The sequence below is a fragment of the Saccoglossus kowalevskii genome, chromosome 9, assembly GCF_978046115.1.
Source record: "Saccoglossus kowalevskii chromosome 9, keSacKowa6.1, whole genome shotgun sequence".
In the NCBI taxonomy this organism is placed as follows: domain Eukaryota; kingdom Metazoa; phylum Hemichordata; class Enteropneusta; family Harrimaniidae; genus Saccoglossus; species Saccoglossus kowalevskii.
In genome coordinates, this window is record NC_140649.1 from 31425263 (window position 1) to 31451352 (window position 26090).

The 26090-nt window shown below is 32.8% G+C and overlaps 1 protein-coding gene and 1 long non-coding RNA gene across 3 annotated transcripts in view; one reads left to right on the forward strand and one right to left on the reverse strand.

The window, feature by feature from the left end:
* LOC102802515 (uncharacterized) overlaps positions 1–26090 on the reverse strand; it is a 494330-nt gene that overhangs the window by 298823 nt on the left and 169417 nt on the right. The window lies entirely within an intron of this gene.
* LOC102801330 (uncharacterized) overlaps positions 1–26090 on the forward strand; it is a 149048-nt gene that overhangs the window by 107411 nt on the left and 15547 nt on the right. Inside the window, exons 4-11 of the mRNA XM_085503404.1 lie at positions 2422–2605; positions 6603–6720; positions 7432–7510; positions 24392–24538; positions 24662–24725; positions 24969–25043; positions 25177–25321; positions 25581–25783. Of these exons, the coding sequence (XP_085359530.1) occupies positions 2441–2605; positions 6603–6720; positions 7432–7510; positions 24392–24538; positions 24662–24725; positions 24969–25043; positions 25177–25321; positions 25581–25783 (996 nt within the window). The 5' untranslated portion in view covers positions 2422–2440. The remainder of the gene's footprint in view (positions 1–2421; positions 2606–6602; positions 6721–7431; positions 7511–24391; positions 24539–24661; positions 24726–24968; positions 25044–25176; positions 25322–25580; positions 25784–26090) is intronic.

The following is a 26090-nucleotide window of genomic DNA, read 5'->3' on the forward strand; positions in this document are numbered from 1 at the left end:
CAAGTACCCTTTGTATACATGTATACCAACACATAAAAGTACAAGTATAAAATCTCAAAAAACGTTTTCATCTAAATTTGCTACACTACTAGTACAAGCATTTACATAAATTTCTCTGTATATTGTATCGTAACATGCATATTGAATACAAGCAAATGAAAATCCTTCTCCATATAAAATTTTTTTTTGAACTTATTAAGCATTGACATATCTTGCATACAAATGAAACATTATTTTTTCCTTGAAATGATTTTGCTTTGTCACAGCTAAATTATAGCTTTGAGTAGTTTATTAACATGTATGACCTTTGATCTCTCGAACTCCATTGATATGCATTGGATAGTACATTGACAACAGTGACACCGACAACGAGTTCCACACTTCTATTATGTTCTTGAATGTTAATTATTAGTATCGTCAGTATTTATTTACGTTTAATGACGCAATGGTTATCTTCTTCAGTGTTATCATGCTTTGTGTCGCTCTTCATTAAAGTTGAGGCTTAAGTCACTGAGCTACGAGAACGAGATATATCTGGTATCGGTGCGAGTTACTCATTATCATTCCCTCATCGTTCATAAGACATCTAAATGATGAAATATGGCGTTCCAAGTTGTCTGATATTCTTGTCACATTTCTTTTTAACATAAAGTGAAATTAGGAACCGCCGTTTTACCGAAACAGGATTTATATTTATGGCGTCATTTGTTTGATTATTTACGATTTTGCTTCTATTTGATGACTTTGAAAAGTAGGCAACAATTTGTAATGTTTTATGCTTTACTTCCCTATGACATCTGAAACGATATGAGTCGGGTATGCACAGGTTGTGAGTTCTAATTGTACTACATTTGTCAGCTGTACATACGTTCAAATTATCGTTATACTTTTTAAAATTTATAGACATGTTGTCTTTGAATTTTTGAGACACATTCATATATCATACTCATACTGACACTGCATCTCATTTATATTTTACTCTTACAATATTTCTAGTGTGGCACAAATTCCTGTAAATTTATTTTTAATATCTATGTTAATATTCATTCATTCAGTTATAAATATATTCATTCATTTGTTCATTGATTGATTGATTCATTCATTCATTCATTCGTCCATCCATCCATTCATTCATTCATTCATTCATTCATTCATTCATTCATTCATTCCTTCCTTCCATCCATCCTTCCATTCATTCATTCATTCATTCGTTCATCCATCCATCCATCTATTAATTCATTTACCATCTATTCATTCATTCATCCATTTCGTCATTCATTCATTCATTCATTCCACCCACCCATCCATCCATCCATTCATTCATTCATCCATCTATTCATTCATTCATTCATTTTTTCATCCATTTCATTCATTCATTCATTCATTCATTCATTCATTCATTCATTCATTGTATAATTTCAATGAGCTGTTCTTTGTTTGCATCTACAATTCAATATGTATGAATAATGTGTGGACACTACATCACATCTGTATGTCGCAGTGGTAACAAAATATGTGATTGAATTGTCCTATTTTTTAATTTCAAGTTTCTCACCATTATCATCTTCATACCTCAGTGTTACTATCTTCTATTTGGCCTAAATAGAATACCGACGATAATAAAATATATTACTTCAAATGGCATTTTGCAAAGTAGCAATTTCACCCTTTTTGTTGCTGGCTCCCCCACCGAGAAAACACAGAAAAGCAATAAATGAGCCTCAATTTTACAATAAAATGAGATTGTTTATGAATTTTAATTGCTTTTATCCGAGGCCGATGTGTCCCTCAAGTACATATCAAATGTAGGGTTGTCACAGAAATACAGAATAAATGAGATTTGGTAGATTTGTTCTGTTTTAATAACTTTTCAACTTGTCACCTCAATGCACGTTAATATTTTGTGGGAATAATAATATCTAACATTTCAAAAATACATATTAGTAATTTCTTACCCAATCAAACTACTGTATAATATTCTCAATCGTGAAATGACACTGTGCACTTTGGATTAGATATACAATTACTACTAATATCATTTTAATCAAGCTTAGGGTGCGACAATGACCGTGGCAGTAACAACGTGCAAGGTGTGTGCGTTTAGGTGAGGATGACTAGCGCACGTAATATGCGAATGTAGCAAATGTTTAATATGACTCAGCAAATCACCCACAGTCGCTGCTTACATGTTCTCGTTACGTGACTGTCACATGTACGTCTCCTGGTTCTGTCGTTTCTGACGTCTGTAAATTTGTCCTTGTAACCATAAACGTCTGAGTGATCGAAAAATTCATCCCTGAAGTCATGTATAGGAGAAACCTTCAAACTGGGATTCTTTATCTATTTTAATTCACAACAATGCGATTGTATACTTTTTTTTTCACTCAATATATCTTTATTCTTTTCTTTGCTGTATTGCAGGTATTTGACGTCGTTCATCATGCCGAGGGGTTGCCCCTCCTGCTTCACGTCGCAGGTAGACGAGATAAAAGTATTAGATTTCAAACATTGTAATTTGCTGTTTGTGCCGGAAGAAATCTATGAATTTGAGAAATCACTAGAAGAACTCTACTTGGATTCCAACAATATCAAGGACCTTCCGAGGGTGAGTACTTTATTGTGGTAAACAATTAACCCTTTGAATGTAAATTTGAGTGTTGTCACTTTTCACAAAATAAACCTGCGTCTCATTCTTTTAATATTGTTTTTTTTTTTCGAAAAAAAACTGACCAAGATCTGTAGGAAGTGGGAAATAATGTCCATTTGGATAAAAATCAACAAAAGAAATTATATAAAATCATAAAAATGTGCAAAAATGTTAGGTGCAAAATGATGACTTATTAAATTTTTTGTTTATTTCTTAAAATTATTAAGAAATAAAGTTTCAATTTGCAAAGTTTAAAATCAAAAAACTTTTTTTCACATCCAATATGTCAAGTCCACATAATTTAAAACTAAATACTAAATGGTATTATAATACATTTTGCCATATTAGGAAATGTGAATTCCAAATAAGGAATGATTATGAAATTCTTTCAAAATAGCCGACACTTTTTTTTTACATCATTTCACTCAGCTCTGGACTGTCTATATCATGTGGTTGGTTCACAAATATGTATAATAATAAGGTTATTACAAGAATACTGCAAAATATGCACGAAGACAGTACAGGGTCGCATTTCTCTGTACTGTTCTCATGCATAATTTGAAAGTCTTAAAAATGAAACCACATCGGTACTTGGGAGTATTTGAATAGTTCATCATGTTTTTTCCTCCGAAAGTTTCTCTTAAATCTAAGACTTGAGTATTCTGGTATTATATTAAATAAAATAGAACTTGCTATCTGTTTGATATTCTGTTAACTGTTTCATCTAATGAGTCAGGGAAAAATGATACAGATGCAGTAAAACTTTACTTATATCTTTAGTCAGGAAGTTTTTTCCTTAATCAGTTATTCAATAAACTGTCTTTTTCTGCCAAGGTCTGTCTGTAAATCAAATTCTCATATACAAAACTGAGAAATCAAAACTAAAATGTTCATACACATTTCTCAACATAAATATGTAGTTTACACACAAATGTGTAGTCCCCCTAAAATAAATAATGGCATAGTTCACTAACATAAAAAAAGCAGTGAATTGTTCAAAAATTGTTTCAATTTTAAAGATAAGAAAACAAGAAAAGCAGTATGTGTTTAAAAAAAATATATATATGCAAAATAATCCAAACATTTTTACAATGGAACATATTATTCCATGGATAAATTATACTAATATTTGAAAATTTTTCGTGACAGCTATCATAAAACTAAATATCATTTAGCATTGTTTACAGAACAAACTTTTTAGATATAATAAAATGTTTCTGCCAATTGTATACTACTGAAAACACACATTTTAGATCAATTGATTGTTTTGTGGAAAAATTATTTTTTATTTTTTTTATTTCAGAATTTTGAACATTACATTTTACTGGATTTTGATAATTTTTTTTTTAATGGCACAATCCCTTAAATTCTGTTTTTCATTGTTTTCTTGAGTCATACGATGTGATTTGACATACATGCCTGACAGTTAACACACAAATGTGTAGTTTCCCTACAAAATAAAATAATTGCCCCATCCCTTGATTCTAAGCTTGTGCACTGCCCTCGATCTTTGCATTTATCAACTCTAGTAATATTGTCATAATAAATGATTTGATCTGTATTCTGTGTGACAGGAAAGAAAGTTTGAACTTTACATTTATGTGGAGTTAACTTGCTTATAGTCGACCTCCCTGAAAAGCGTCCCAAGCTGATTAGTCTTTAGTCGCCAAAAAATAGACAGATATCTATCAAATCGGTTCTGATAATACGATTAGGCCGTTGAAGTAGATTACTGAGTCCTGGTTCACCAAGACTTATCAACCAAAATAAGACCATTCAATAATTACTGTAATTGGTTGAACTACATTAATTATATGATATGATCCTATTACCCCTGTGATCTCGTTTCATTTAATTTCTTAATTCCTGCTATCTTTGGTCTCGGCAATCAAAGGACACTTTTGTTTTTTCTGATCCGTAACTGAGATGTGAAAGGAGTGTGTGAGATCGGGCTAGTCACTGCTACTTTGCTTGATTGTGTCTGCCACAAAAATCTCCTTTTTTTCCCCAGTAGTAATCTTCTTAGTAGTAATACTATGTTTTATTCTGATCCTATCTGGCTGCGCTTTCCACTGTCTTATTGTATACTGTCTCACTTGTAGTTGTTGCCGTCATTGCACTGATGACGTCGTATATACTGGGCGCTGAATCATTACCTATGTCCAGGATGTAATCCTGACATGTCGTATAGAAGCAGATCTCTCTTCATTGAGTTCTACCACATTTCTTCATCTTTGCACGCAGTGTCTTCTTCAATGGCCTACTTCTTCTTTCAACTGTTCCCAATTCTGTAAATTCTACCTGGCACCCAGCTAGTTACATTTCTATATCCCTCTGTCAACCTGTTTTTTAAATTCTTGCTGTTATCCATTTTGCAGTCCATTCTTCCTCATCACTAGAGCTGACGTACATATCATTCCTTCCATTGATGTCCACATTTCCATTATTCTCCACATTTGTGCCTTTTTATCAGCTGTGGGATTTCATGTACCTTCAATAACTACTCCTTTCTGTCTTCATCCCCACCTACTTTGTCAACCCTGGCTCACCTCTGCTCAATGAAAACAAGGGAGATGCTTCTGCCTTTATACTCAGTAGTACACTTTGAATCTTAGAGTAGGCAATTATTAAATAACCAAAACCAGGGCTTAAAATTATATGTACAATTGTTGCTGTTGGACAGGTTGGAGTGCGCTTCTATTAAGAAGTCTGCTTGTAAATAGAGCATAGGCCGAAAGAAACAAATTGTGTAGTTTCTGATTTGCTGTGCAACCCGAAACATTTTTTGGCCATATTTGAGAAAACCTCACAAAATTTTGCCAGGCTTTGAATGTGATTCAAAAGAAATTCAAGACTTTGCAAAATTTAAATAATATAAACATCCTAAGTCCTAATATGCAAAAAACAATAATACAGTTATATTCAAGAAAAAAATAGCCTACCAGTACTCTATTTTTGAAAAGTATATATTTTTTTTATTTAGCCATGCATGTGTGGATATAAACTCACTCGGGGGGGGGGGGGGGGGGTTCTAGATGGGTGGGGGTTTAATTGGCATCACCTATATTACAAAGTGAGTGATTTTCCTGACAGTCAGATGATGAATGGATTTTCGAATGGATAGAATTTTACAGGCTTAATTTTCTTAATGTTTAAATTTGGTTCCAAGATACGCGGTCTAAATCACTGATTAGGATCCCAGGCGTCTGTTTAAACTCAGTCAATTTATTTGTGAGACGATGTCATCAAAATGAAACTTCCTCCTTCCTTTCATCTAATAAGAGTATAAGTGAGAAATGTACGTCAAAGCCTTATTTGGACATAGAATGTGATTAGAGAATATACTCGTATTAAAATAAGTATTATTATATTTGTATGTGTGTTTGTGTGTGCGTGTGTGTGTGTGTGTGTGTGTGGGGGGGGGGGGTCATCGTCCATTGTGTCACTACGGTTTTGCTGGAGAGGGGTTTTAGGGATACTTCTGACGAAGTACATTCACATGTATCGGTATATGTATCGGTATATTACTGCTTTGACCAATAGTACTAAAGTAATAAACTTTGCATTTTTCTGTCGAAAACTAAAAGCTAGAGGAAATTTTCAGTCTGATGGGGTGAGGGCAGCCAAAGAGTTTAAAAGGGCGTTGTTTGTCGCACAGCGCGTGTTCGAGTTTAATTTGTTCCAATGTATGCAATGTATTTTACTTGTGTCACTATGAGTCCAATATTGAACAGGATGCGGCAAAACAACCAACCGCCCTTTAAAGAAATGTTTGACAACATTTCATATCATTTTAACAACATTTCCAATCATCTTTGTCCACACATTAACACCTGTAGTTACCTCATGACGTGTAAATAAACAATGTGTTGTTTACCCATTAAAACATGAAGGGCTGTGATACACTAATTACCCAGACCAGTGATTCTAATTCTAATTCTGTATTCTATTGTAGCCCTTATTCCACTGCCATAATTTGCGTAAGTTAGGAGCAAGCGATAACGAATTATGTGTCTTACCGCCAGCAATCGCAAGTCTTGTCAATCTGGAGGAACTTGATATTAGCAAAAATGGTGAGTTATGTTAATTCTTATATAAGTTATTAATTATGATATTTGCCTCATTTCTAAGCTGCTATTAGACTACATTGTCAGGAGGATCAAAGAATTGCTGGATGGCATTTCATGACTCAGACTTCTGATCTATACCGCTGATCCAAGTTGATACCCCTAAACCAATGGGTTTAGAGATGCCTTCTTGATTTGCCATATATTTGTTACCAATATTTTAATGATCAAACCATTTTCTTGCAGGGAATGAAGGCTTGAATATTAGGAGGGGAATATTATGAATAGATCTGTTACTAAACATTGTATGCATATTGGGTGAAATTGTTGGATGTGTTTGTTACTTCATCCATTGCACTTGAAAATGTGTAGTATTATTAGTAGTTTTTCATTGTGCAATATTGCCACCACATGAGAACATGGCTGCCCGTCGAATATATCAGTGGTTTTTCTCCAACATGGTTGCCCTTTGATAGGACTGCTCCAACATGAGCCTATATTTTGTAAATTTTTGAAAAAGCTGCCAAAATGGGATTTATTCAAATAATTATACAAATCGTCTTCCTTCCTATTGATGAGTTGACATGGATTTACCACCAGTAACCATAGCAGCCATTCAATTCGTGATCTGCTCTATCTGTGTTTTGTTTGTGTTAAAATTCAGACATGCTTTGCCTCAAAATTGATTTTGTTTTTTATTTGTTTTCTACTCATCAGGTATCATGGATCTTCCAGATAACATAAAATGTTGCAAAACTTTAAACATGGTGGAGCTCAGCGTGAATCCTATCGGAAAGTAAGTCCCCACTTGTTGGTCTGACACCAGTCAGTGTTCTCCCATCATGCATTGCATTTACATAATAAAATAAACAAGGGCCATTTGTGTTATATTTAACAAGCCATTTATTTTGTCCATGAACAACGTAAAAAATTGTTTTCAGCACTCATTGAAAACACCCTCTAATTCATCACTCCAGTGATTCTTATACCAATGGTATTCATTGTTATTTCTGACCCTTAGAAAAATTGCATTTTGCTACAGAGCTAGTGATTGGCCAGCTTTGATTATGTCAATTTTTTTTCAAGCTTTCATCTGTCAAATTCTAAAGATTTCTAATTAGTTCTTGTTCACTGGACTGCCTAATATCTCCAGAGAAATGTGATAATAAACACAGAGAGAGAGAGAGAGAGAGAGTGAGAGGAAACAATTCATGAAATTTGATAATGAATTATCAAGAGAGAATAGCGAATCTTAAATACAGCAAAATCTTTTCACCAACCTTGACTAATTTATTCTTTAAAAAGTAGTTCTGTTTAATAGTAATATCATTTTGATTCTGTCAAAAAGTTCAAAATATCTGATTATAAAAAAATATAATTTGTAGGAAAAACTGTCTGGTTGGCTTTGAAACAAAAACTTATAAACATATACATGTATTTCTATTAAAGGGACAGTTGCCGCAACTATAAAATTTATGTAGAATTTTTGTTTTTAAAGTTAAACTCTTCCCATTTTGTCGTAGTTACCAAAAGTTATGGATTGTCTTATTACTGATGCCATGGATGTTACTTTGCTAAGATAGTATACTAAAAACGCCTCCAGGTAAAACAAAATGGCCGCCCACCGAATGAGAGGTTAATGGCGTAATTTTATCATACGTCATCTTGAGAAATGAATTACAAGCATAGCAGGAAGTATGGCGAAGGTTTTCGTGACAATTGCATCGATTAATTTCTACAAGTAAAATATTGAACGGTGCAGTTTCTAAGCTTTATATTTTTATTGAGGAGAAATGTGAATAGGTCAGAAAGCGCTTGACGTTCTGTGATGATGAGTTAGTATGGATTATTACATTAACTTTAGTTTCTGTAAAATTCAGTAGATATTAATGAGAACACTCTGATGAAGTAAAATATGGTTCTTTTGTGTTTTCTGTAGATTACCTTGTGAGGCTGAATATTAATTCGATAAAAGTGTGATTTATTCGATATTTAGCAGTTTCACATCCGATACTCACTACATAAAAACCAATGTAATCTTACTTTATATGCAGAGATTTGCTGCAATGAGTTAAGAGAGTGACTGTCACAAATTACATTAAAATTAATATAAATATCCAGTGAGGTAATAATATTTATTATATTATTAATGAATAACCTATAAATCAGTGACTTATATCACAAGTTAAAATGCGTGTTATGTTGACATTTTGTTACTTCTCTTTTAGGGGTTGACCATTAGAAACTACTAGGGAAAGCAAATGGTAATCTTTTAGGGGTTGACCATTAGAAACTGGGTGGGAAAGCAAGTGGTAAATAAATTACCTTTCAGCTGGATTTTAATGTCGAGAATGATGTTCATGAAAATATGTTTTCTCCATCTAACATGTTTAAGTTTTTTTTAATTATTTATATTGTTTTTTTTTTATTTATATTTTATCCCCCCACCCCCACCCACCCATCCAGAGTTGTAGCTGTTCATGTCTTTGTTAGATTGCAGTCGCTACAGATTCTTAATTCCTGTGTTATGCTTTATTTTCGCGGGAATTATTTTTCGCTGAAAAGATGTTTTGTATGGAATATGTTTTCATTGATTTTTGGAAAGTTAGATGTAAAATATAGGAAAAAAGGTATATTCGGTGGATTTAATTTTCACCGAATTATGACTTCAGCGAGAATAGCCTAAATTAAAGCGAAAATAAAGTATTTTACTTTTACACTACTGTAGAAATATTTGCGATTTCACGATTTTATGGCATTTCAGACAAAATTTTTTTTTACAAATTTGTGACACCAGTGAAATTTTTGCTGTCACAAAATTCCATGATTTTCACTGATTCATGAAAATAAAGTGGTTTAAATTTGTGTGGATCCATTTTTTGGCAATTTTTTTTTTTAATTTGTTTTGTCATAAATGAGTCTCAAATCCAAGTAAATTCTTTCATCAAATATTAAATGCTACAGCTAAATTCAAGTTACCGGTATCTGTAAGGCATGATGAACTGACATTAGTTATAATGTGCATGCCATACCTTTTTTGTATTCTTTACTTTTTTATCAGATCTTAGAAAAAATACAAAAGTTTATTTTTCAAGTAAACCCAAATTTTTCATGACAATTTTAAAATACAAATAAAAATCTGCACATGCCCATCAATTTTGGAAATCAATTTGACCAGAACATGTTTTTTTTTTTACGGTTCTTATAGCTGTGTGCTCATAAAATTGCAATATTTAGGGTGAGCATTTTCTTCATTTTATTAAAATCAAATCTGTTATGGTGTTTGCTAACTAGACATATTGGTGGCTTTGTTAAATGTAATGTGAAAATGGGCTACTTTAGTTGGTTTCTGGCCATATGGGACAGTGGAGGTTATTCGAGTATTTCATTCGATCTCCCAGTCACCCGTATTATGATCACTTTTGACACGATTTAACATTTGTACCTGTGTTGTGACACATTTATTTGTATTCGTGATCCCGCTCACATCAGATGAATAATTGATTGAAACATCTGGCAGTTTTTTAAAAGTCAAATGAATGAGAAACTTGAGAGAAAAATATCAGTTATGTCTAATATCGTATTATGATTGACTTTGTCTAGTGAATTTTTAAAGATGTTTGCAAATGAAGGTGTGGTTGTTCGGTTAGAGGAATGCATAAACAAACAAATAAACAATTAATATTAAAGTTTGCAATTCATTTGAAAATAATATACAGAATAAGGTTATTACAAGGATACATCAAAGTATGCACGAAGACAGTACATCAAGAGTATCGACCGACTCGCAGTGGAGGTCGATGCGGCGGTGTACTGTCTGAGTGCATACTTTGAGGTATTCTTGTAATAACCTTATTATTATACATCTTTTCCTTTCAAGGATACATCATGGGAATGGCGAATTCCAAAATGTTTAAAACAGAACTTCTTTGTGTGGAGTCCGATCAAACCCTGGTGGCAGCCATGTTTGTTTTTATTATTAGAAGACGCTTATGTGTGTAATCATTCCATATTTGGAATTCGCATTTCCTAATATGGTAGGATAAAAACACCCTGTAAAATACTGCAAATTTATGTATAATAATAATAAATATAAATATATATATCATATTAAATTTAATCATATTTGCACTATTAGAAAATGCATGCACTTACATGCACTTACATAGATGACAGGTACATACGACTAAAATTAGTAATATTTCCAATACTATAGTTTACAGTAAATACAGTAAATTTTATTAGAGCTAATATTTTAGTTAACTGAACTGAACATTCTTGAAAAATAAAAAAAAAACATAAATCTTCTAATGCCTCAGTCAGTCTTTGTCAGCTTAAACTATTTTCATATTTTTATCAACAATTTTGATGAAGATATGCAAGTCTAAAATTAATGAGGAAATGTGCAAGCTGCTTGCACCAACAATTTGGCAATTTCTTTACTTACTTACTTAATACAAATCTGCAAAGCATGATTCATTTTGTAGCAGGTGCCACCCAAAGTATGGCTTTGTTGCTTTGCATGTGACAAAATGTTTTATGATGTGACTAGTAAAAAAATCCCTAATATTAGTTTTTGATTTGTTCATTTTTATGAGCACTTTTTTCCATTCTGCACATACATGTCCGAGCTGTCTCTTTTCTAATGCAGTGATTGCAATGAATATTTAATGAAACAACGAGTCATGCAATCCTTTTTTTTTTTTGAGTCAGGCTGTTCATCGTTGTGCAATTTGCTATTGTCTAGAGGGGGGACTGGGGTATAATAAACCTTTGTGATATTTTATGTTTAGCAATGCTCTAGGTATATCTTCATCAATTTATTCGTGACTAGTTGAAAAAAAAACAAAAAACGATGCTATTCTAATGTTTGTAAGCATATTCTGTGTGTATTATGTTTTATGAATTCTTTTGCAGATACAATGAATGGGTGAGTGGAAAATGGGCAAAATTTCAAATTGTTAATGTTTCAATATTTTTATTGTATGTTTAGTATATTTCGTCAGCAAACAATTCATTTGTAGTTGTTATGCAGTTTTAGTTGTTTGCCGTTAAATTGAATTGTCACACCCCGGCACAAAAGTGCTAAATTGTGTGCAAGTTATTTTTTTTTATAACTAGCAATTAAAGTTGAATGCTGATAATACAAAAGGTTGAAATATTTTTATTGATGAAATTTATTTTGGTGATCCCCAGTGAATCTTAGAAAATTATTGAGATAAGTTTTTCATCACGTGAGAAATATTTGTACTGCGCATCCTTCTTCATACCTGAGTAATAGACGAGCTTGCTTGTAATTTTAATAGGCAATTTTTGTCATTGAAATTTTCCAGTGAAGAAATTAGCATTTTATTAATACAATATGTTTTAGTGGATTACCTCTTCTGTATGGATAATGAGAACTAACTGCCAATGCTTTTGAACTTGTAGTTGAATACTGAATGTGATTCTATCTCCAATTTTACAGCAAGGTCATTATTAGCAGATAACAAAACGAAAAAGCATCCCTGAAATTTGTAGATGATAATTAAGATTTTTATAATTGAAATGAGATAAAATGTCTTTGACATTTTTGATATTCGGCAAGTCAATACTTCCTGTCAAGTCAGCTATACATGTACATTCTATATGTTAAATAGATACGAAATTCAACATTTAATTTGTAATATATGAATATTTTGTTTATTCTAACACTGAGCCAGTGATTCTATAAGGTTGAAATAAATAAATAAATAAATAAATAAATAAATTAATTAAATAAATGATGTTTATATCTAAAATATCAATTTCTTAAACATACACGAGACCCCCCCCCCCCTTTTAGTTTCAGCATCAGGTTGTTGATGATCAGAGCTTTGAAATAATGTTGCGATGTTTGCTCTATTATACATGCATGTAAACTGAATAACATTCAATGTATACCGAATAATCAAAATATGTCTTATTATCACCATAGAAACATGTCTGTCGTGTACATTTGCACGTGCGTTACTAATAGAACAAATACGGCACAGTATTTTATGATATGAATAATAGAGTTTTTTAAAAACCACAAATTTCTAAAGACCCCAAAGCATTTATCTAATCCAAGGCCCACTGTGCGGTCACGTTACAATGTGAGGTATACTCTGTTAATGTTTTCTGTGGATTGAAGGTCTCGGTTCCGATCTCAACAGATGGATCTCAATCCCATTATTTTTCTTTTCAAACCAGATGATTGCTTTGTTGGTTTTTTTCAACGAATTAAGAGGGATTTTGGATCACGATTATCAGTGTCATACAAAAAACTCATTGATGTGAAAAAAACTAATTTGTTGGTCATGTACATAGCCTATTCTTGACTTGATTGTAGAAAATACAGACAATGAGCTATCAGAATAAAAAAAAGTATATGTAATTTATAAAATATGTAAAATATATGCAATATTATTAAAAAACATTTTTTGCGTAGTACATGTAGTTATTATTTATGTGGGCTTTTAGACTGCTTTATGACTTTGCAAATGTCTTTTTATCAGAATTTGAGAGTTGACGAAACTGTAAACTTCCTTATTTTCGCTTGAAGCAAATTTCTTTGAATTTGTTTTGGGGGAAGGGGGGAAGGGGGGGGGTATGAAATTGTAGTATATGTCACCCACAGAATTTTGCAGCAGTGATCAATTCCGTCGGTATACAAATTCAATAGAAATGAAAACAAAGTTTCAAAATGTGAAAATTGATAGCAGTAATCCACTTAAGAGTTCTTTTCTTCAGGAAAACCGTAAATTTGACACTTCTTTCTTGGGATTTTGTAAAATGAGAAATGTGAATATTGGCGTTGAAGTTGTAATTACATGACTGTCAATCATTTCTAAATTATTCGTGATGTTAATATTGTCAGAAGATTGTTGTTGAGGCTTTGTACCGCTGTGATAGTTACTGTTCACTTTTATGCGGGCATTCTCACTAATAGTTTTCAATAGGGAGGACAAAACAAATTATCAAAAATGCGTAAAATATTTGAAGAGCTCATTTCTTGAATAGCTAACCTAAAATTGTCACTAAAGAGATGGTCCATGTGTAGTAAAATAATTTAGTATGTATTGAAATAGTGATATTCAGAGTTCACTAGAAAATTTGTCATTTCAGTTAGGAAAACATGATGCATTGTCTAAAAATTCATTATACGAAAACGAAGCCTAGAAGTATGATGGCAAAATGATTACCCTGCATGGGATGTGTATGTTGCAATTATTATGCAAAAACATATTTGAAAACAAAATTAAAAACAACTTAAATTCATCAAGCATTGGAACATGTCACAGAAAATAAAATGACAGTTATCATATTTTTGAAGCGAGACACGTGATGACTTTTCGAGATGTGTAAAATATTGATGCTATGTGACCAAAGCCTAGAGTGACATGCCTAGATGATGAAATACTTTGTATTGCCATCGTTGAAGGATTTGTTTGGGTAATGTAGAAACAAAAATAATTTTCCTAATTGCTGATTTATTTTTGACACTGCACATTAAATGTGAATATGTTGTTTTTGATATGAGGAATTAAAGTATAAATAGGAGAAGCATTATTCTGACAATGATTTCATGTTTTTTAGATGAGTGAACCAAAGTGCAGTTAGAAAATGGAATGTTTTTTTACATTAATCTTTCTCGGGGAATGTAGCACTAACATGTTGAGAGGGTCTTTTGAATGACAAGAACCTTCTGTAGAAATTACTAGTTAACCTGGGTCATGTGGAGGAGTTGAGGAAAATATATACGGTATAATTTGCCTTTCTTATTACCGGTATTTGCTGCAACCATTTTCAAATTCTCAATTCTGCCTCGGCGATATCACAAATATCACAGAAAAATGGAACAAATTAACAGTGAAAATGTGTTATCTGATGAATATTTGATTGTTTTACAAGCTACTTGAGAATAAAAGCTGCATCTAACGTCGACAAAGAAAGCATGAAACACCATGGCAACAACATTGAAATTTGGTTAATTTTGTAGACAAGCCATACCTGAGAGAGTTGACCTTTAGTTAATGCTTGACCTATGTGTATTGTATTGTTAAAGTACAGGATAAAACATAATTAACCCAGTCATTTTGAAAGTCATCACGTTATTTCTTCTCTTCCAACCTTTCCTTGTTGACTGAATCGTCCAATCTACACTATCTATACTCAAGCAAAACTAAATCCATTAAAAAAAGAAAGAAAAAAAAAAATGAAATAACAACCTCTTGAATGTGAAGAACTCCTGGGATACAGGGTATGAAAAACATGCAATTATCACCAAAAAATGAACAGTTTCTTGTGTTTTCATCCCGCTAGTTTTTATTATGAAATACATCCATCTCTGGAGGAGACATTTGTTAAATTACATTTCAAAAGCATGCACGGATGTTCTTAGAAATGAAAAGGACACTAGATTTTTTGTGGGCGAATTAAACAGATTGTAACCCTGACGTAACGCAATTATTTTATTTGTTGGTTTGTTAAACACCAACCATTGACTTTTGTGTACTGACTACAAATGTACCTGCATCAACTTCAGTGATCAAACTTCTATCCCAAATATTGATTCCAAATGAAGTTTTATGAAAAGAAAAATGAGAAAATGTTGTGTAATTAACAGGCCTGAGTTCATACATTGTACAATCGTTGTCATGGTAACAACATTTACATGTATTGCTTCACTCTGGGCCTTATAACAGAACAAATACTGAACCTGGACGGAAAATAAAATGTTGCATTACATGTTCCGAGACATAAATTTATTACTTTTTTTCCATTTTGAGAAGCACCCTTTAAATTGCCCAATCCTGTGAAGATGAAAGTGATAATTTGGAGATGTTCCCTTTCTGAACCCAAATGAGCGTTATGTAAAACGTCTGTGCATGTATGGAACTTACATCGTCCCTTTTATTAATCAGCTCGGCTTGTGGGTTTCCTGTGCGGGAAATTAAATCATGGCTGACCATACTTTGCTTGTCAGTACCTTCAAATTAGTACAATGATACCAATCATAAGATATTCTCAAGTACGAACACCTAGCGTGTGAAATTGATCATGTACTTAGAGGCGACTCCTTATTCTGAGTTAGAAACCAGCGTGTGGCAGTTGGTATTAAGTCTTCTCTCTTGTACGACTATCTCGCTTCTCAATTAGTTTAACTACTCGCTACATCATGCTATATCACAATTGCTCTTTAGTCAGAATATAATTTAGCCCCAGATGCGTTATAACTAGAGAGATTTCATTTTCAGGAAGTCATCTTAGGAAATTACATTGGTATTTATGGCTATTTGCTGATGAAGCAATTTCTGTGGTTCCACAAGTCTGGGTCGGTCTCCTCGTTATTTTGTGCTTTTCATTTTATTGCCTTGACCCCCCCTGTATTTACCCTCCAGGTGCTGTCACTACGTTGCCTAATGTGGAATTACCATATTCTAGAACTCGCCGCATTCTCTTCAAAGACATAAATGACGAATGCATGAACCTCTCTAATCAAACACTAATTCATTCCCATCTCAAGTAAATTTGAATACTTTCTAATCACATTTAAAACTCGATCTCCCTCTTGAATTTTTTCGGCATCACTCTGATGTGCATCTCTTGAGCGCTGTTCGTTTCAAACCACCTGACTGCGCTTGCAAACTCCTCATCCTTATTTTAATACTCAAACAACACATTAAAGACGAGTTAATTTCAGTCGTACATGTATATATATTTGCATGGACGATGATACGCTGTCAACTAGCGCAGTGATTACTTGGCGCCTCTATTATGACACGCTTCATTTCTCACTCTTCCCAGTCAGTTGATAACAACTCATGCTCGTCTGTGTGTCGCTATGGTACATATACTATTTATATATAATCTTGCGAAAATATACCGCTACAAAAAATTAATTGTAAAATTGTGGTAAATTTATTTTCTCACAGAACACTCATTTCTCATCTAGCATTGATGAGAAATAAATGTACATCTTTCATTTCATTTCTCTTATCATTAATAAAGAACTCATATGACCTATTACTAACCACATTCAGGGAAGTGAGTGGAGGCTGCCCTTGACTGATCTCATCCCTTCTTGCATGATCAGATTTTGTTGATTCACTTACATTGCTCGCTACGCTGATTTTCGTCTTTAATGTTGTATATCGTTTTTGTTACATTTGTGATTCGTCATTATTTGCTCCAAATTGTTGATAATAAACTCGTGTTTATACTGTTATTAGCTGTTCTAAAAATGGCGCACATTCCTTCTGGTAAATTTATATAAGGTTTGAGATGTCCGAACTGAGTAGCATCTTTGCCGCATTCTGATTATGGTTTTCAGAATTCTGATTTATAAGTACCTGGGTCTGCTAGACGTGATTGCTTCTGATGTGCCACGCCCACTTGCTGTTTTTAAGTCAGCTGATATTGTGACTATACTTTCTAAGCAAGTGATCACTCCTATAGCTTATCACCTGTCTTGAAACCAGACTTAGAAGAGCTAATTATGGAAGAGATTTTAATAGCTTATCTCTCCTAATCACTTACATAACTGTAGCCAGGAGAGCTAGTAGCTCCCAGGCTGTTTTCAAAGGCAAGACCAGGTTTTTATAGGTGTATGTGCCTCACAAAGTGTTTTTGAGATAAGTTTGGTTCCTGTTGTGTTTGTGAGTGCATGTGAGGTTTTTTTGGGGAGGGGAAGCAGATGGTTTAAATTTACAAAACATGGATGAGGTTGGTTGTTTATCCTCCCAAAACATGATACATGTAGTTGAGTATTCACACTTTGTATTTAATATAATCTACAGACATCTTTTACTTCCAGTGGATAAAATGTGATGCTGACGGCTTGGATGAATATATTTACCGGAAAGATTAGCAATAAAGTTGCCCTTTAAGAAGTAATTATCAAGAAGTACCTTGTTAAAAATGCGGTATAAATTAATCACACCGCTGCAAAACCAGATATCAAACGCAAAATCTTAAAAAATAAGTCATTTCCTTGTAATAAGACATAAGTGGCATCTACTATTAGAAAGTTGAATTGAATAATTTTCTTGTAACGATTGATGTGGTCCGCCTTTTATTCACTCTCGCTACTCAAGAAAATCACTTTCTTCAGAAAATTGCTAATAACGTCTTACTAATCTTAGGATCTTATCCCTTTCATTGTATTCACTGACGCTATATCTATCCGCGTTAACATCATTTCAGACATACATCCGACTTTCCTAGACCTTCAGGCCTCAACTCTGCTGAAGTGAGGATTTCTCTCTCATCTGATCCTAATACTTGGAGTAATAGTGAAAGTTTCTTAATATCATTGATGTTCATAAAGTATTAGCTGGGATTTTTAGTTAACTGGTCTACTTAATCCATTTATTGTGCAATTGTTTCTGAGAATCTGTTTTCTTCTCTAGATTGTGATTATTATTAAAGTGAGCCTCATTTGCTTATTAAATTAATTCTAGTATTTAATCATTTTTTGAAATGTTGTACACATTGATACTGTGTATGTACCTGACTTACATGTAGCTCCTAATTCTCTCAGAGCATGAACAAGAGTTAGATTGACAACTTCCCTAAGTCCAATAATCCAGCAAAATCAACGCAGATGCATTTTGTGATAATTAACTGAAATTTAGAAAATCAGAGAAAATTGTCAACAACTGCAAGGTATCTTTAATATTTTAAAACGTGAGACAACATATGACTCATGATATCACTGAAATTCAAGTATTCAATGTTTAACACTTATGGAGGACAAGGGGCATGTACAGATGCCAAACTAAAGTAAACATCATCTGAAAGCCTACATGTATGTCATGTGACATTATAGGTACATAAACAATCGTGCATGTAGGGGTGAATGTAACCATTATTTAGATAAAGTAGGGGGTACCATTGTCTCTTCTGGACAGCTTCAAAACCAGTTAACCTTTTTGTTTCTTTGTATCCCCCCATGAATTTATTTCCATTTTCGGTTTTATTTTCTAATTTCTATGTTAATTTCTGATGAAATAGACATGATGAAGCTGTTCACAGGTCTTGATATGTCACGCTCTTACCAGCATCTATTATAGTGCTGCTGTGACAAAGGTTGCCGCTACGATAAGAAGATTTCGGTTCTCTATCATACTCGCTTGTATTTCATCAAAATATGCGGTTCCCAATAATTGTGAAATAAGATTATTAAACTTGCATTTATGCTCACATATACTGAAATCAAAGGTTCTTTTTTTTTAATCTGATTATGGTCCATGTATCTGTTGGGAAGACATTTTGTACGGTAACCCGTATGCTCCACTAAGCCTCTTATAGGTTTATGAAATATACAGTCTGGAGTCTGTCTGAGTTTAGATTAATGAGTTAGGGAAAATAGTAATGTACTTGTCTGAAACCTGCCAACTTTCTAACACCACTAAAAGTTAGTTATAAATCTTATTGGGTTGCCAGGAATGTTTACTGCATCTGATTTGATGTGTCAGGAGTGCAATGGATGCTGGGTGATTACTTGATCAGGAGTGCAATGGATTCTGGGTAATTACTTGATCATGCAATGGATGCTGGGTAATTACTTGATCAGGAGTGAAATGAATGCTGGCTATTTATTTGATCAGGAGTGCAATGGATGCTGGGTAATTACTTGATCAGGAGTGCAATGGATTCTGGGTATTTACTTGATCAGGAGTGCAATGGATGCTGGGTAATTACTTGATCAGGATTGCAATGGATACAGGGTAATTACTTGATCATGAGTGCAATGGATACTGGGTAATTACAATACCAAGCAAAATTATTTCAATATCAAAAGTTTGTAATTCCTATTGTAATTTTTGTTTGCACATGTGTTTTTTTTTAAATTAAGTTTTCATGAATAATTAACCATGTGATATAATTTGTGAACTATTCTATAATGCTATTATTTCCTTTTTTGGTCAAAACCAATTGTGATTCTGAAAAAAAAAATGCCGTAAGTCCCTGTTGCAACGAATTCAGTAATCAGATGTTTTATGTCCATTCTGTTTGCTTCCGCCATCAGAAGCACCTGTCCACAAGAAACCGATTGACTTTGTTTGCCATCTGGATTACTTAAAAAACACATTGCTGGCTCATTTGCAGATTATTTATTTATCTTAGAATCATTATCTACACCTAAATACTCCTGAATCCTTTCTTTACACATACATGATTAAAAAAAGCAATTGCTGAAAAGAAATTTGGTGTAAAATTTTGCAAATTTTTGTATATTTCTATAAATTCATTCCAAAATTTTGTGCAAAATTGATATTGGTTACTGACCCTAATAACAAATTGTGAAAAATTATAAAACAAATTTAGGATATTTTGTTAAAGGTGTCAAAAATTGACTTTGACATTGAAAGGATATCGAGAGGTAATCTTTTGTGGAATGTCTGAAGTTTACATTCAGTAATTATGAATCTGTAATGTACATTTTATCTTTATTTTCCATCAATATTCCTGTATCCTTTTCTATCCTATTTGTCATCTAGGTAAATTATATGCATTTCTAATGGATTAAAATGTCATTCGTGTCTGAATATTTGGTCCCCTATCACATTGCTACTTCCCTACACGTCTGTGTTAGCTACTGTCAGAACCAAGTCCATGAAAAATATGCTTGCTGTTTATAAAATTATTTGAACTATTCAGCAATATGAACAAACAATTACCTTCAAAGCACATGTTTTTCTCTCACCCAAGGCATTTGTCATACAATTGACGTCATCCTCCCTCCCCCTTGTTTCTGTTAACAAATCGTCTGTTGGCTTTGAAGCGTTTATTCATGCTGTGCTTTGTATTTGATTGGTTAAAGTTTAATGATATTTTAAACGTGCATCTAAGAAGGCATGTTTTGTTGGTTATGTACGGCCTGAACACATTGTTCTTTCTGATTTATCCCGCATTTGAGGCAAATAGCTTAAATGCCCCCCCCCCCCCCCATGAATGCAGTCAGCTTGTTCCAAGTTTATCATTATAATCGGTATTGATCGTAACAGAACTACCACGTTGTATGATTGACAGGCTTTAGAACTCTTTTGGTCTTTAGAATTGGATACCGACTCATTAATGGGTAAAATTCAAAACATTTTCTGAACTTTTGAGAAAAAAGATGTTTTTGGGTGAAATTAACCTCCATTGTTTACTAAAAAGAGTTTGTATACCTTGTCTTTCCATCCAACATTGGCAGTTTGGTTAATTGATTCATATATGATTTGAATAAAGCTACGGATGGTTTTCCTCTCGGTTGTCAAACAACCAGTTTATACTTTGTCTCCTCCTTCCAATAAGATGGGAAAAAAAGAAAAAAAAAGTAAATTGGCGCGTACACAAAGAATCTCCATCACTATTCATCCATAGCATCCTGTTACTATAGTGATGTGATGTCTCCACTGGATGAGAAAGATAACAGTTATGAATTTATTTCGTACTTCAGTAATTTTGTATAAACTACAGTTTAACGCTTGATAAATATGTGCCATGTAATAACATTCAGGTCACTCCTTCAGCTTGAATATTTGTTATCGTCGCAATTTTTTTTTAATGGCATAACTGTCACCGATTGCTACTCACAGTATGCTAGCATGAAATTTTCAAACTTTTTAATTGTTGCTATTTTGTCATGTCTGTTACCTCCCTAATGGATGAGTTGTCAATAAATTACTGCGTTTCTTGGCGATTAGTCACATTTCACGCCAATTCATCATTTGTGCGTCTCCCTCCCCCATTATTTCTTTTCGAAGATTAGCTATTCTTTCCCCCGCAAAAGGTTCACTTGTAAATAAATCTCTGCAATTTGTTTTTATGAGTTTATGAAAATAAATGAATTTTAGCACAACAAATATTGTAAAAGTCTGAAAACATATTATATTTGCATTACTGCACATAGTTTTTATGCCTAAATTTTCTCTTCACAAAATTTCAAATTCTTTGGTTTTCAACTTTTTTGTTCCAAAATTATAATTTCACAAAAATAGTACTCCAAAAATTCATTAAAAAATGTTGAGTAACCACAGTAACCATGCACTGCACTGCATTTTTACATTTTACCGAATATTCTGCTGTATGCCATTTTGACCAGGGCCCTGTCAACAAAAATGATGCTTTCGTTAATGTTCACTGATTTTTCCCCAAAAAAAAGATAAATAAAAAAAATGACTTCTGAAATATAAATGCTGATATATACAAGTATAGTGTAAGTAATATACAAGATGTTCCGGAATCATTGGTGTTCCTGAATACAAGCATGCAGTGGTTACTAATACAGGTTGCCCTCATTCGATATTCACTTGTTCTCATTAATCTTACACTGTTCGTCATCAATTCCACCCATTGATCAATGGTCTGCACAAACTTCCTGTCTCTATGTCGTTATTACTTGTCCCCTCTTACTCTAACTGATCACTGTAATTTAATAGCAATACCCTTGTAAAGAAGACACCCATAATATCGCGTAGCGTGTATTCATTTGTATTCGTGTGTTATTTACAGATTGAAAGTCGACTTTAAACCGTTATTATTTTGATGAAATGTGTGCGATTCATTCACATTTCAGTTACGTCACTGTGACTTTTTACTTGTACATAACATTTTAATTTTACCTGTATTTTAGAAACATTTCTCAGTATTATCATTTTGCTCTTTATTGTTCTTCTTATTGGAAAGATTCAATTTTTTTTTTTTTTAAGTGAACATTTTTTAATTATTGAGATTCGTAAATTATGACTGTGTGTAATCGAAGTTCTACTGCTATCAGAGGACGTCACACAATAATCAACGAAAATCTTATTTCGAGAACAGATTGATAAATATTGTTTATTAAAAAAATTGAATCTGGTATTAATATTCAACTATATTTTTAAATGATTTCTCAGACTACCACCATCAATAAAAAGCCTCAGATGGAGCTTGACTTCTTTTTGCTCCTTGTTGACATTCATAATATTGTTTGATTTAAGCTGGTCAGAGTGTAGAAACCTCTTAGATCATTGTTTTAATGAAGTCCATTTGTACACATCATTTGTGTGTCTGTCTGTCTGTCTGCGTGTTTTTCCCTCCATGGTGCCGTGGTGTCTGTGAACCTGACGTTAGCGCTTGTTTCACATTAATCATTCACGTTCTCTGTCAGCTTAAGTGAAATTCGACACCATCCTGTCGGTGTCTTTGGTAATGGCTTCTTTGTACAATAGCATCAAAGTTTTACAATTGTTATTCATTGTCTTTTTTGCCACTTTGGTTTTGGTCATATACATGTATTACCATAGTATTTTCTCTATTAGTAGCGCATACATTTATATACATGTATTACCATAGTATTTTCTCTATTAGTAGCGCATACATTTATATACATGTATTGCCATAGTATTTTCTCTATTAGTAGCGCATACATTTATATACATGTATTACCATAGTATTTTCTCTATTAGAAGAGCACACATTTATATACATGTATTACCATAGTATTTTCTCTATTAGTAGCGCATACATTTATATACATGTATTGCCATAGTATTTTCTCTATTAGTAGGGCATACATTTATATACATGTATTACCATAGTATTTTCTCTATTAGTAGCGCATACATTTATATACATGTATTACCATAGTATTTTCTCTATTAGTAGCGCATACATTTATATACATGTATTATCATAGTATTTTCTCTATTAGTAGCGCATACATTTATATACATGTATTACCATAGTATTTTCTCTATTAGTAGGGCATACATTTATATACATGTATTACCATAGTATTTTCTCTATTAGTAGGGCATACATTTATATACATGTATTACCATAGTATTTTCTCTATTAGTAGCGCATACATTTATATACATGTATTACCATAGTATTTTCTCTATTAGTAGCGCATACATTTATGTACGTTACAGGTGTGTTTCTATGTGTTTTATTTTAATCATTCAAACAGTTTTTAGTTTACACATATTCCTATTGGAGATGTGCTTCATATAGATAGGTAGTCTTTTTTTAATATGAAAAAAAAAGTTTATTTCTTTTTTAGTATGAAAAAAAAATATTTTTTTTCTATTTCATCTTTTTTGAAAATAAGTAGTAGTTTTATGAATAATAATATTTACATGTATGGCTTTGTTGCGATCCAATTCTGTACAATTGTTAATTGTGACAGCACCCTAACTGTCGTAAAGTGGTCACTAATATTTTCTTATTATTTCTGTCAGAAATATTCTCTGAATTTGTAAAACTGTAAAAAAATCTGTAAAATAATAAAGCTGCTTGGGAAGAGATTTGCGATGAAAATAAAGCTGCTGAAACGTGCATCTACGAATGAAAGGACGACAAATATTCAAAATCTGTTAATTCTTAGATTTTCTAGAAATTCCCTGACATCATGGTGACTCCTACAAATTTGCAATTTTGTGATATTTTCCCAATTCACAGGATGTTACCGGTATATGTATATATTAATTATCTATGCAAAACTTAGAGCATTTTCACCAGCATGCCAAACATTTTTTCCAGCAAACAATCCATTTTTCCTCTGGACGTTTCATGGTATTGGCTAACAATGCTATGAAATACATAACAAAATGGCAGATGCATTCAATAACATTTTGTGCTACTGAACAACTGGTCGCTATATGCTCCATATTTTACTAAGTATTTTTATTTGTTCCAGGTTACCTGATGGATTCACTCAGTTACTCAACCTGACCCACTTGTATCTTAATGACACATTCCTCGACTATTTACCAGCTAATTTTGGAAGATTAGTGAAACTCAAAATATTGGAGATCCGTGAAAACCATCTCAAGTCACTGCCAAAGTATGTATGCTAATATAGCATCTGAAAGATTTATTGATGTTCGTCACTAGGTGGCGCTATTACACTATAAATGTTGGTTGGTGGGCAATTATTTTAACTGTTCTTCCTTTTTTTTGGTTACAGATCCATGGCTAGATTGAAGGAATTAGAGCGGTTAGACCTTGGAAATAATGACTTTGATGAACTTGTAAGTAGACATGTTATTCATTTATTTGGGCTAATTTAATAAGAGGAAAAACGCACTGAAACCTGAAACAATGAAAACAAGGGTCAGGAAATTCTGCATAATTATGACATCATTATTGCATCTTTGATAAGAAGAAAATATTAAATTTTGTATATACGATGTATTTCTTGCTTTTATTCAAATAACAAGAATTGTTTCTATGAGTGTATGTATAATTTTAATATTCTATTGTTTGTTCATCAGCCTGAAGTTGTTGGTACACTTGTGAATTTAACAGAATTGTGGGTAGATTCAAATACTCTTTCAAAAATACCCTCAGTAAGTATATCTCATCACCATAGCGATAAACTTTGTATTCTACTTGTTGATAAGCAGACAGATTTGAAATTAAAAATAAAATTATTATATTTTGAACATTTCTGATGATAACGTGTTTGTGCTTTTGTTTCAGTTTATCGGTAACTTAAAGCGACTGCAGTATTTTGATGGATCCAAAAATAAAATAGAATCTCTGCCACCGGAAGTGGATGGACTTGAGTCCCTCACAGATATGCATTTATCAACAAATTGTCTCAAACTGCTTCCAGAAAGTATCGGTAAGTGCGGTTATTCTGAGATAATTCCTAAAATAATTAATATTGCATTGTGGGAAGCTTTGTTGCTTCAAAATGAGGCTTAATAGGTTGTCAATGGATATGCAAATCAGGGCTCCAGCAAAGGGTCAAAGTTCATTCCCATGGCTACTTTCACATGCTTGTCTAGACTTAGAGCCTTTTTCTGAAAAAGGATGCACTACATTCCTAGAAAGCGTCAGGGAAAGACACAAACCTAAATATTTGTTGTTTTTATTTGCAGGTAAACTCAGTAAACTAAGTACTCTAAAAGTTGATGACAATCAGTTGTCTATGTTACCATACTCTATTGGTGGAATGATATCTATGGAGGAACTGATATTGAACATGAATGATTTACAAGAATTGCCACCGAGTATCGGACTCTTAAGAAATATACGCCATCTAAACGTGGATGATAATTTACTTTTTGACCTTCCATCCGAGGTGAGTTTTATGAAGATACCCCCAAACAATAATTGTGGGAATGCAAACTTGCTCATTAGATTATTATTAAAAGCAAGATTTAGGATACATTTTTTTGTGTGTGTTCTGTATTGAGGATTTATACATTTTTCAATAATATTTATTCATTTTGTAATACCTGTCTGTGGTTTTGTTGATATGTTTTTGCTTTTCAAATATTGAATTATTTTGAGATGCTATATGTTCTTGTATTTTGAAATTAGTACCGGTACTCACTTTGCTATTGGCAAAATAATAACTTTACTGTGATGATATGTGTAGTGTATTA